The 14,146-nt window shown below is 37.5% G+C and overlaps 1 protein-coding gene across 1 annotated transcript in view; it reads left to right on the top strand.

Moving 5' to 3' along the window:
* LOC122796879 (collagen alpha-6(VI) chain-like) overlaps nt 1-14,146 on the top strand; it is a 1,248,728-nt gene that overhangs the window by 538,176 nt on the left and 696,406 nt on the right. Inside the window, exon 10 of the mRNA XM_044065630.1 lies at nt 4,245-4,817. Within this exon, the coding sequence (XP_043921565.1) occupies nt 4,245-4,817 (573 nt within the window). The remainder of the gene's footprint in view (nt 1-4,244; nt 4,818-14,146) is intronic.

Genomic DNA, 14,146 nt, shown 5'->3' with positions numbered 1-14,146 from the left:
TAATTTGGGAATAAAAATGTTCTCTCCAAAAAGGCCATGACAGCATTAGCAAAGCTGCCACAGTTTTGCAAGAAATATTCATTTTGAAACATAAAGAAATTGTTATTTAAAACAATTTCTAATAAGGCCATTATAAGATGTACTTCTGTGCCTGTAATTTGTTTAAAGAGAAGAAATTCTCTAACCCACTCAATTCCAATGTCTTGAAGAATGACCGTATATAAATCTTTCATGTTAATCGTCAAGAAACTAAAAGATGGATCGAATGCCAAACTATCCAAAGTTTCTAAAAAGTGCCATGAATCACGACAAATTTATGATTCAGTTCTTAATAGCGGTTTAAGTTTAGAATCCACCCACTTCACACAGGCATAGGTAATGGACTTTCGACCATCTATAATAGGCCTTTATGGTGGATCTCTAAGGTTTTTGTGTAATTTTGGTGTACCGAATATTACCGGTATCAAAGGTACTTGCATGCTCAAATACTGATATGTTTCAATGGTAATAGAGGCTTCAATGAACAATCACTAAGAAAAGTTCTAATACATTTATATGCCTGGTTAAGAAGAGAAACTTTTTCATAATTTACACTGTCCAGCACATTATTCATTCTTACGTTATATTCTGTTTCATCCATGAAAATTATCTCCCCACCTTTGTCCGGTTGCATTACTCGAACATTGTGTGCTTTAACATAAGTAATGAAATCTCTTTCTGCCTTAGAAATGTTACAACCTTGAGTACTACAATCATCATTATTCACCCAGACTCTAATATGCATTTCAGACATTCTTTCAAACATAACTAAAATACCCTGTAGGGGGGGATTAAATACACTAGACATTCGCTCATTTGTTGTTATGCTGGTTTGATTACCAAATATTATATTTAGATTCATTTTTCGCACAAACACCTTCAAGTCACAAATAACTTTAGCTAAATTAGGTTTAGAATTTGGAACAAAGTTAAAACCTTTGGCCACGAATTCAACCATACTTTGTGGAATGTTAATAGAGCTGAAGTTATAAATATTAAAGTCACCTTGAGCACTTTTATAAATGACCAAGTTGTCTCGCTGTTTTTCATGCACTACCTCCTTCTGCAGTTGTTCCTTCTCCTTTGTTGTTTGAAATTGCGGTTTGTATATTCCGCCCTGTTGGCAGGTCGGTTGGTGTCGTGGTGAAAATCCTGGCCCATGGGACTCTGTGGATTAGCTTACCTATGAAAAACCTGTTGAAAACCAGAAAGGAATGCTTATACGGACTAACATGATATTCCTGGGTCAGAAAGGGAATTAATGAGGGGGAAAAACAGTTATATTGTTGTGCTATTACAAGAGAAAATGTAAAGCATACATTGAATGCAAATAAATAAAATTCAGGGAAAATTGATGCATAGAATATGGGAACTTAGATATGTAATATACATTATACATAAATCTGTAGAGTAAGGAACTTGCTTTTGACTCATGGCTTTGCAACTCATTGTGAAACTTTTTCCCTTAGCACTGAAGCATACATATGCATTTCACACATTTACCTCCATGATACATGCTATACACAGGCATACACAAGTACCTACCTTTATGTGTATAACTCCAGAATAGGCCCTATATCTTATCTATCTATCTATCTATCTATCTATCTATCTATCTATCTATCTATCTATATGTATGTATGTATGTATGGGCCCCTTTCAGAAGCTCAAGTTTTCGGAAACTCTAACTTCGTATTGTCAAGATGAAATGACTGAGTTTCCAAAAACTAGAAGATTTTGAATGGAGATCATAGAACAGTGAGGCTCAGGGAATTTACCTTTTTCCTCAATGTAGTACTGTCTCAGAGTTGGTATATATAGTTTGCAGGGGGTGTGCGGGGTATGGGGGGTTGCCCTCTTGCAAAAACATAAAAAAAGGTAGAGTTTTGTTGTTTTTTGAAGTTTCAGTTTTCAGAAACTCAGTCATATCATCTCGACAATATGAATTTCAAGTTTCTGAAAACTTGAGTGTCTGACTTAGACCTACATATATATATATATATATATATATATATATATATAAAAATATATATATAAAATATATATGTATGTATGTACATATCTGTTGAAAGTATGTATATGCATATATATGTTAGTGTATTTTACACATACACACACACACACACACACACACACACACACACACACACACACACACACACACACACACACATGCACAGATACACACACACACACACACACACACACACACACACACACACACACACACACACACACACATGCACACGTGCATACATATACATACTTTGATTTCTAAACTACAAAAGATATCAATGTTTAGGAAATCCATCAGAAGCTCTGGTTACATTTCTAACGGTTTTGTTTAATTTCAGTTTCCCTTCAGGCACTATTAGAAGGCCAAAAAAGGACCAGTACAGCAAAGTGCCAAAACATTTATCATAAAAATAAGGAAGAAAGAGAGATAGAGAGACAGACAAAAATGAAGTAAAGGGAAACTAACAACATATAAACTCTTACAAGAGTGATAGTAAAAATGTATTGGTGGGGGAAAGAGGGATTTTTCTGTGGGAGAGGTGCATTTATATATATATATATATATATATATATATATATATATATATATATATAGTTCCCTATCAGAAGCCTGAAACACTATAAGCCTGAAAATCAAAATCCTGAAACCAAAAGCCTGAAAATTCAAAATCCCGAAACTCAAAATCCTGAAAACACAAATAATGCTAATATGTCACTATAAAGACACTAATATCTACCAACTGACCCTGACCCTAACCCTAACCCTAAGGTCCGTCACTATCGCACATTCACCTGACCCGCGCCCTAACCCTAACTCACTTAAACCGCCCCTAACCCCAATATTTGTCACTATTGCATACATGCCTAACCTGCGCCCTAACCCTAACTCACTTAAACAGCCCCTAACCCTAACAGAAAACCAACCGCACACTTACCTGAACCCAACGCATGACCTAACACCACAGGGCTAACAATAGCAAAGCCACAATGACGTCAGTATGTCCATTTTGTGTTTTCAGGGTTTTGAGTTTCAGGATTTTGGGTTTTCAGGATTTTGAATTTTCAGGCTTTTGGTTTCAGGATTTTGATTTTCAGGCTTATAGTGTTTCAGGCTTCTGATAGGGAACCATATATATATATATATATATATATATATATATATATATATATATATATATATATATATATATATATATATATATATATATATATATATAAAGAGGAAGGGTAGGAGAGGAAAGTAACAAAGAGTTTGTGTAGGAAGGATAGAACAGAGAAGGGACAGATAAACATAAACATAAATCACAGACATAGATAGACGGGGGTATGAACACATATGGTAGGGGCAACAGTGGAGGTACACTTGCAAACAAAGGGTGAACAACTGGCAGTGGAAAAACTGGACTACACACATGGTGAGGGGGAACACCTGAGTAGCAGATAATTCAGGGTACAGGGCATGTGCAACATTAACTCAGAGGATGGTACAACTAGACATCAGTCACACCCATGCCTCATTTCATGGGGTAGTCCCTGCATCTGGTGGCCTGACTATACCTGCCATAACAGAAGGTGTCAGTTGGTTATCCAACTATTGGAGTACCTCCGGTGTAATAATCCTCTGAACCTGTCAACTGGTGATACCAGGAACCTCTCTGAGTCATTCTCAGAAGAAAAGTCTTATCCTTCCCTCTTGAAAAGTTAACATGGAGGCTACCAGTAAGCACTCTACATTGTTTTCTGCAGGGTTACCTCTGTGTCCCTTTCCGAAAGACAAACATACAATTACCAGGTCAGATGTGAAAGTTAAAGAATAGATCAGTTCACATGTTTCTTCTCGCCTAAATTATAGGACCATTTTTTGAAGCAGTCACAAATTTAAGATTACTCACTGAAACCTATACTATAATTATCTAATTTATTCTGTTTGAGCAAGAAACTGCCAGATTGACTGGGAGGCATTAAAATGTGAATTGCTTATCAAGTAGGAGTGCATGCCTAGCTATTATTTTATAAACTGCACAGAATTCTTCAGAAATTAATATGTGATACTCACATGAAAGTTAAACTGTAACTGCAATTTATAACTATCATTATGAAATAACACTTTACATGTGCAGTCTCTGATTTTTTTTTAATTTGTTGGTGTAAAGCAAACATATCAAATGATAATTTTATTTGTTTTTCAGGTTGTGATATTGAAGTGGCAGATATTGTCGTCTTGCTTGACAGTTCTGGTAGTATTTCAAAGACTAATTTTGATATTATGAAAAATTTCACAAAGCAAGTGATAAACAGCTTTGAGATTGGACAGAACAGAGTTCACATGGGAGTATGTCAGTACAGCACAAATCCAAAGAAGGAAGTTTATCTAAATGAAATTTATGAAAAAAAGAACTTGTACAACAAGATAAACAATATTATTCCATTAAAACAAAATACTCTTACTGGATCTGCGCTAAAATATGTTGCGACATTTTTTGATCCACAGCAAGGTGGTCGCAGTATGAGTGTCCCAAAGTTCCTGCTTGTTATTACTGATGGGGTGTCCCAGGATCAGGTGTCCACTCCTGCTGCAGAGCTCAGGAATAAAGGTGTGAACATCTTTTCAGTTGGAGTTGGAAAGGCAAACATTTTTGAACTTATCCAAATTGCCGGAACATCAAAGCAAGTCTTAAAAGTGGAAACTTACTCTGACTTAGACAACATAAAAAGAAGGATTGTTCGAAATATCTGTGATAAACCTGACTGTGACAGCCATGGTAAGTTGATTATATGTGCCGATCAATGAAACACTGGTTTATAATGTTATAGGCAGACTCACCATTGCAATGGCAAGTATTACTATGCATGCTTGATTGTTAGAAGTAAGGCAGTAGTTTCAGTCTGTGACTTTTTATTAAAGTAAACTACAAAACAGAAAAGGTAATTTTACCTCCAATACCTGAGATGCTGTCTAACAGATAGTGTTAAAACTCTGTAAAACTACAACCCCATCACTGCACCTGTGTGGTGTGGTGCACTGGGAATAATGGTGTGAACTGTTCACACCTGGGATACACATTAGTTAGTTACCCATGGTGCCTGAATCTCCAACTCATCTGTCTACTGGAGTGCTCTCTTTGTGAAGTTTGTTTACCCTGTCTTGGTGGGTTTTTGCTAGATTCTCCATACTTCAAAGATAGGGTTAACTAGCCAGCTCATTGTCCCCAAGTGAGAGTGAGAGTGTAGAGGTGTGTGCGTGTGTGTGTGTGTGTGTGTGTGTGTGTGTGTGTGTGTGTGTGTGTGTGCATGTGTGTGTGTGTGTGTGTGTGTGTGTGTGTGTGTGTGTGTGTGTGTGTGTGTGTGTGTGTGTGTGTGTGTGTGTGTGTGTGTGTGTGTGCGTGTGTGCGTGTGTGCGTGTGTGTGTATGTCTGTGCCATGCAGTGCATTGGCATCAAACCTAAAGCTGGTTCCTGCTCCACATACATTGCCAAGACGAGCTTCATTATTCTTTAACCTGGAACTGGTTGATGGTCAATAAACATAAATGGATGAGTGGATGTTCACACCTTGCGATTTTTTAGACAGCTAAATTGTGAAGTCCTGCAGTCCAGCAAAGAATGTTCATAGGTATATGCTAAGCTGTTGATCAGGTACATCATTAGTAGCCTAGTCTTAAGATCCCAATTCATCAGTATCCTACAACATAAATAAGTATTACCTAGTATCATCCACTTTAATTCAGGGTATAAGGGGCCAGACTAGGGTGAATTCATAGTTTCCTATGCATTCATCCAGACTGAGCTTAAAAAGGGTCATGAAGATACTTTGATTTACAGCTAAGAGCAGTTTTGTCTATATAAGTCAAATTCTTTGACAGAGAGGTATCTCTTTCACCAACAGGACCTATTTAAGCTATAATGGATGTTCTGTACCTTTGAACAGGTGTTTAGGGTGTTTTTTATTTTACAGATGTGTAGGAGCTCACATAGGACTGGACCCTCCCTTTCAGGCCTTGTAGGCAAGGTTTAAGTCCCATCAAAGGAATCTGTAGGAAATAGAGAAAACAGAAAGTGCTCTAAGGCAGTCTGTGTAGCACATGGAAGACATGCAGCCGATTCTGTTAATGAGAAATCACTGTGGTCTTTCAGGTTGAGTCATATGTTTAGACAAATACATAACAAAAAGGACATTATATTCTATTATGAGTCTGATGAGGGAAATATAGAAAGTGGTTATAACTCCTCTTGCTCTAGAAGATGTACACCTGGTAATCAGTCTGGCTAGATAACAGGATTTTGTAATGCTTGTAGATTCATGGTGATCAAAGTATAGTTCATTGTCAATAGGAGTGCCCAAGTCCCTAATGGCTGTATAAGTTTTCTACTGGGTGTCATCTTTGTGATAGATGCATTGATGCCCATATTTGCCAAAGGACACATTTCTGCATGTCTTGACATTTACTTAGTTATTTATTTATTTATTTATAAACATTTGATTCTGCATGTCTTGACATTTACTTAGTTATTTATTTATTTATTTATTAACATTTGATTACCTGGAAAGTCTGATTGGGTAGAAGCCCATTTTCAGCAAAGGCCTGGGGAGAAAAGCTCCAAATTATTACAAAACATTTTAAGAACAATAATTTTACAATCTTCAAAAAGAAAACAAAAACATCTGCAGTTTAAGTAATTATAACAAATTAGACATAATATGAAAACATTGATTAAGGATCTATTCAAGATATATGACAGTCATTTAAATATTTAGAGCATTTTTGGACAGTTTGTAGAGAAATTAAAGGTAAAATAGTTTAATAGAAATAGGAATTGCTATATGAAGTGAGGAAAAGACAAGCCAATGGTATATTTAGAGAAAAAGTCAGGGAAGAGAATTTGATATCAGTAAGGAAGTAGGTGAGAAGGGAGAGTAGGAAGGTATAAGGGTTGAAAAGGTACTTGTTCACATTAGTTTATCCTAGTTTTGATAAAGAACAGAGCTAGATTTTAGCTAGGAAGTCTTTCAGAGTGGTTTTGAAAGATGGGAGGGAGGGTATAGACCTGATGGATACAGCTAAGGAGTTCCAGGCCTTAGCAACCTTGTAAGAGTACAGACAATGCCCAGCAGATCAGTTAGGTTTGTAGAAAGACAGGAGTTTTTGCTCAATGGATTGCAATGGCTGGCTGGGAACATAATTGTGCAGAATGTTTTTAGTGCTAGACAGGCAGATAGATGCTAGATAATTTTTTAGGTAGTAAGATGTCTACGTGTTAGTTGATGTGGCAGTTCTAAACAATTTAGGCTTTTCACTGCTATACATTGGTGGGTTCTGAAAGGGGTATGCACTGCAGATTTAGCTACTTTGTTATAGCATTGTTCAAGTTTTAATTTTTGTGAAGCCTGGAGGTTAGTACAGATGGGAGCTCCATAAAGAAATGCGGGGAGCAGATAAGTACCGAGTATACTTTTAGTTGCGCCAGTGACAATGTTTTTGGCTCTGTAGTTTTCATGAGTTTTTCTTATGCAATTTTGTATATGCAGGTCGAATGTAAGATTATCATCAACTATCACCCCTAATAGTTTGCTATTAGAAGTGACTTTAGTGGTTGTATTATCAAGAGAGAGGACTTTAAATTTAGTTTTTTCATGAGAGGGATTTGGGGAAAAAAGTGGTAGCTTGGTCTTTTTTGGTTTGAGCATGACTTGTGAGTTATGAAGTCATGTTTCTGTGACTGTAACCTTTCTGAGTAATTTTCTGGAGGAGCACCATGTTGTTGGATGTGCAAATGAGAACATATCATTGTACAGCTTTAAGGATACTAGACTGGCTTGAACTCTCCAGCATTATTCTTTGCAACCAACTGTCTCTAATTTACAAAATTGTAACACACCCAAACAGAATCCCTGCAATACAAAATCTAATCCTTCCTTACACTTTGCTCTAACAATAAGAACTTACCGTCTCCAAGGCCAACAAAACTACAGCAGAATCTTTATTTTCCAACTCTATATCTTGTATATGGAACTCCCTTCCTAACTCCATTCTCTCAAGTCTTGTCCACTAACCACTTTAAGCCATTACTTAAAGCTTATCTAAAACATAAGTGGCTATGTTCCTGTACTAACCCCTCATGAATGCTCTGATACATCACAGTATACCCGAACCATATCCAACATCTTCCCCGGTGTTTAATTTTTTATTTCTACCGGCCTGTCTTTACATCTTGACATAAGTCATACTTTACAAATAGTACTAGCCAAGTTCAAAGCCTAGGTTTTGTTGTCATGATGTAACAAATTTGTATTTTCTTATGTATACTACATTTTGTTTACTTTATACTTTACTGATTATTGTAATTCTTGCAAAAAAACTTACTGTTATTCATGGAGCTTTTCTGCCCGGGCCTCCAGTGAAAAAGGACCTGTGTCCAGTCAGACTTTCCCGATAAACAAATGTTAAATAAAATAAATAAATAATAATAAAATGTGAGTGGGATCATCTGCATATTGTAGTAAGGTGGCCTGTTAATGTGGTTGTGTAAATGGTGTTGGTGAAAATGTTAAAGAGGAGGGGACCAAGCACAGAGCCTTGTGGTACACTAGTGGTGACTAGGAAGTAAGGAGAGCACATGGACTGCCATTTTACTGACTGATACCTATTGGACAGGTAGCTTTTGAACCACAGAAGGGTGGGCTGAGAGACACCTAGTGAGGCCATTTGAAGCAGAAGTTTGCTGTGACAAACTGCGTAGAAGGCTTTAGACACGACTAGAAATAAGGAAGAGACCAGTTTGCCATTATCTCTCGTTTTATTAACAGTATCTATATAAGGTAGAAAGGCAGTGCTAGTACTATGGGAAGGATGGAAGCCATGATGTGTAGGTGGTAGGAGTTCTTCCTGAAGGAGATAGTCTAGCAATTGTTTTTGAATGCATTGTGTAAGTATTTTGGTGAGGGGAGATAAGATTGCTATAGGTCTAAAGTTAAAGTCTGCTGAATTTCCTACTTTATTCAGGGGAATTTCCTACTTTATTCAGGGTTGGGAGGGTGGCCTAATGGTTAAGGTGTTTGCCTTACAAACACAAGGTGCAGGGTTTGAGTCTCACAAGGGATAATTGGCTAGGCTTAAAATGGCTCGCAAGGGCAGTTAGCTTAGTACTAACCTATGAACCTATGGATAATGTGTGATTTTTTCCAAAGAGAGGGAATGTGAGATTCCTGGCTTGACCTATTTATAAGGATTGAGACAGGATAAGTGATGCTATTACCTGCTATTTTTAGATACTTGCTTTGAAGGTCATCGACTGAAGAAGAGCATGGTTTAAGTTGGTTTAAGAGTAGTTTTATATAGGATGTGGGCCTAGGTTTGAAGGTCAAAGTAGATGTGGTGATATGTGGCTGTTGGGCAGGGTTGGGATTAGATGCTGAGGAAGAGGAATCCTTGGTTAGAGATGCTACACTATCTATAAAATAAGAGTTGGGCTATATTGCATTTTCAAGTGGTGAGTTATCAGGATAGGGGTTTAGGTTGAATTTCTGGCAGAGGTATAAGATTCCTTTAATGGATGTCCAAATTCTTTTAGGGTTGTGCTCAGTATTGTACAGAAAGATATTATAATATAGTTTTTTCCTCAATTATTTGCTTTTTTAGTATGATTTGTGAAGAATTCTGAAGTTTTCAAGATAAAATAAAGTAAGAAATGGAGAAATTGGGACCATGAAAAGCCCACTTTTCAGGTGTGGTTTGGTATTCTGTGTAAAACCATTTTATTTTCTGTCTGTGTTTTTTTTTTTCTCATCTCAGGAATTTCCAAAAACTCGAACATAAAAAAAATACAAAAAAACATAAAAATCGATTTTTATGTTTTTGCAGGTAGGCATGCCCCCCTGCACCCCCCACACCCCCTGCAAAATATATATACCAACTCAGAGATTGCACTACATTGAGGAAAACTGTAAATTTCACAATTTTTACTGTACAGCGATCTCCAGTCAAAAGCTTTGAGTTTTTGGGAATTCAGTCATATTGCCTCGCCAATATGAATTTTGAGTTTCTGAAAACTCAACCAACTAATAGGGATCTATGTATTGCTGAGGTGCCTGCTGTGTGGAGTCTGCATGTCCTCTTTGCAGTTATGTGAGTTGCCTCCGGTTACTTCGGTTTCCTCCCATATTCCAAAGACATGCAATAGGTGGAATGGACACTCTAAATTGGCCATAGGTGCAAGTGTGTATACGAGTGACTGGTATGGATGAACTACTACTGCAGGGATAGCCACCCAGTAGTATAAGGTTTATCTCAAGATGATTGTCACTGTTGACTTGACACTTCGACCCCATGTGGTAAATGGGAAAAGGGGTTGTGGATGGATGTTTATACTGTACATATATATATATAAATATATATATGTACAATAAAGACAATTGTTGCATTTAAAAGTCCCTTTCTTGTCACTTGTGAATGAAGGAAAAGTAAGTGGTTGATCCTTGTAGCAAAGTTTGCTCTTAAGATTGGTACTTGTTTTGTGATTAAAACTAGGTGTTTCTTATACAATATTGCTAAGTTGTGGAACAGTAGTTAGGACAGGCCAATACCTCTGTAAAATATGTTTAACACTGGATGTGTTCCTATTATATGTTAGTGTATATCTACATTTAGTATTTTATTTATATTATGTATTGGGTTCTTGTGGTTAGATGCTGCAAAATAAGTGTTTAAAATCTGTATCTTATTTATTGAAAATTTAATTTTTAATGGTGCTGACATGATTGATCTTGTACCCCCTGTTGTTAAAATCATTGACCATAGTATGCATTTAAGTAAGCATGGTGTCATGATCCATGTTCAGATTTGCTACCTCTATTAACTAATTTCTCACTCTGTTATTATATATATGAGGGGGATCCGTACTAGTTCTGTTTAGGCATGTTTTCCTTTTGACAGTTTGTGTTGTGGAACTCTATTCCACCAGATGTAAGTTTCTTAAGTGTAATGTCCAAACAGTGACTTTGGGAGGCTGATATATCACTTTTAAAGCACAAAAAATTGTGGTATTAGAGATATAGTGCTTAAAATTATGGAATTCAGATGGTGTGCCTTTCCATATGAGGAAGAGGCCATTGATAAAGCACTTATAAAATGCAACTTTGTGAATGTATGGGTTATTTGAAGTATAAACTCCATCTCCCATTGCTACATCATAGTATTGGCGTAAGTATTTGCAACCGGGGTACCCTTTGCTATGCCCTTGACTTGTTTGTAAAGTTGTCTTTGAAAGAGGAATACATTATTTGTTAGCTCTACAAGCAGTAAATCACAACTAACATTAATTTCTGCTGATGCGTAATCTGAAAATTCACAGAGATATTCTTTGATGGATTTAATTCCAATGTCATTTGGAATAACTGTAAATAGGGAATCTACTTCCAGTGATGCAAAAAAATCAGCCATGTCCTTAGGAATGGTACCAGTCCCTGATAAATTCACTTTCAAGTTCGTCTCCAAATATTTAGATATGGGCTCCACGTCCCATCCACAAGCAAAAACAATAGGCCGCATAGGTGGGGAAACAAGTTGTCTGTCATTTTCTGAGACTAAATAACAGGCATATGCAGTATAGTCTACTGGTTAAGCAAAAGGAGACATTAGCCAACTTAATAAGAGGTCCAGTGAGTGCACGGACTATTTCTCAGAGATTTTCAATCACAGAGCAAGCATGTATTTAACTGATTAACTTTTTCATGCTAAACATGCTTGCATTAAACAATGACAAAATTCTCTGCAAACGTGTAGGTGTAGGACCTTGTGGTGGACCTCCTGTAATATCGATGTTAGATGTAGTGACCGTAGGCTACTAATCAATGACAAAACTCTCAGTAATCTTGTAGGTGTAAGGCCTTGTGGTGGAGCTCCTGCAGTATCAAGGTCAGATGTAGTGACCACAGGCTATTAACCAATGACAAAAGTAATAGTAAACCTGTAGGTGTAGGACCTTGTGGCAGAGTTTCGGTAGTATCAAGGTCAGATATAGTTACCACAGGTAATTAAACAATGACAAAAGTCTCAGTGAAATTGTAGGTAAAGGGTCTTGTGGCATAGCTCCTGCAGTATCGAGGTTAGATGTAGTGACCACAGGCTGTTAACTAATGACAAAATTCTCAGTAAACGTGTAGATGCAGAGCCTCTTAGCAGAGGTCCTGCAGTATCATGGTCAGATGTAGTGACTGCAGGAAATTAACCAATGACAAAAGTCTCAGGAAACCTGTAGGTATAGGGCCTTGTGGCAAAGCACCTGCAGTATCACGGTCAGATGTAGTGACTGCAGGCTATTAAACAATAACAAAATTTTCACTAAACTTGTAGGTGTAGAGCCTTGTGACAGAGCTCCTGTAGTATCAAGGTCAGATGTAGTGACCGTAGGCTATTAACCAATGATAAAAGTCTCAGAAAACTTGTAGGTTTAGAGCCTTGTGGCATAGCTCAAGCAGTATCAAGGTCAGATGTAGTAACCTTAGGATATTAAACAATGACATCATTCTCAGTAAACTTGTAGGCATAGCGCCTTGTGGCAGAGCTCCTGCAGTGTCAAAGTCAGATGCAGTGACTGCAGGATATTAAATAATGAAAAATTCACAGTAAAATTGTATATGTTGGACCTTGTAACAGAGCTTATGCATTTTTGGGGGTGGGAGGATGACATAATGGTTAAGGTGTTTACCTTAAAGACGCAAAGTGCAGGGTTTGATTCTCACATGGGGTAACTGGCTAGGCTTCAAATGGCCCAAAAAGAGCAGTTAGCCTAGTACTAATCTATGAACCTATGAACCTATGAAGATGTAGTGACCTTGGGCTATTAAACAATGGCAAAATCCTTAGTGAACTTCTCAGCATGCCCTATATAATGGAATAAATGATTTCCTCTTCTGCCTGGTGTGCAATGAGTAGTCATTCTCCAGAAACACTCTGCTGTCTCCCACTTTCAGTACCTTTTACAAAATTCTCAGTAAACTTGTAGATGTAGACCCGTATGGCAGAGCTCTTGCAGTGTCAAGGTCAGATATACTGACATCAGGCTATTAAACAGTGACAAGATTTTCTGTAAACGTTTAGGTGTAGGCCTTGTGGCAGAGCTCCTGCAGTACCAAGTTGAGATGAAGTGATCACAGGCTATTAATCACTGACAAAATTCTCAGTAAACTTGTGGATGTAGGGCTTGAGTTCCTGCAACAGCGAGGGCAGATATAGTGACTACAGGCTATTAAAGAATGACAACATTCTCAGTTAACTTGTAGGTGTAGGGCCTTGTGGCAAAGCTCATGCAGTATCAAGGTCAGATGTAGTGACCGCAGGCTATTAAACAATGACAAAATGCTTGGTAAACTTGTGGATGTTGAGCCTTGTGACTGAGCTCTTGCAGTTTTGTGGTCTGATGTAGTGACTGCAGGCTCTGCTCTGTGAAGGAAAATAATGACTGAGTGTAAGAGGAGGCAACACTCTTCAATGCAATGGTTCAGTCAACACTTTTACTACATGTTATGCCCTCCTGGAGAATCGGAATGTCAGATAGGGAGTTTACTAACAGCTCAGAGTTTGCAGACATTTACAGACTTGGACACTTTCATGCCCTTGATGTTGGGATTGACATCATAGAAGTAAATGCCAAAGAGAAGTAGTCCTAATACTGATCCCTGGGAGAAGCAACTGGTAACACCTCTTTTGATAAGAGTGTGCCTGCAACATTGATAAATTGGGTTCTCTCAGAAATCCAGTTTCCTATCCAGCAGTTATCACAAGGATTTGCATTTATTTTAATTAGTTTATCAATTATGCGAGAATGGAGGATGGTATCAAAGTCCTTGGCCAGGTCTAGGTAGACAACTTGAACCAATTTGCTTGCAACTAATGATCAGTGCCTTGCCCAAATAAGTCCACCAGGTTCAAGAGGCAGGATCTGATTTTAACAAACTCAAACTGACTCATCTCAAAGGCTTGTAGCCTGCTTATGCCCTTTTTAGTGTGATACATAAAGGTCCATAATCATACATTTCACTGCTTTAAGGATAGGTTTGCTGATGCTTAAATGTCTATAGCTTCCAGTAGCTGATC

The sequence above is a fragment of the Protopterus annectens genome, chromosome 3.part0 (assembly GCF_019279795.1).
Source record: "Protopterus annectens isolate FY-2018-M chromosome 3.part0, PAN1.0, whole genome shotgun sequence".
In the NCBI taxonomy this organism is placed as follows: Eukaryota; Metazoa; Chordata; order Ceratodontiformes; family Protopteridae; genus Protopterus; species Protopterus annectens.
The sequence above is the reverse complement of the archived record's forward strand: the minus strand, read 5'-3'. Positions and strand labels throughout refer to the sequence as shown.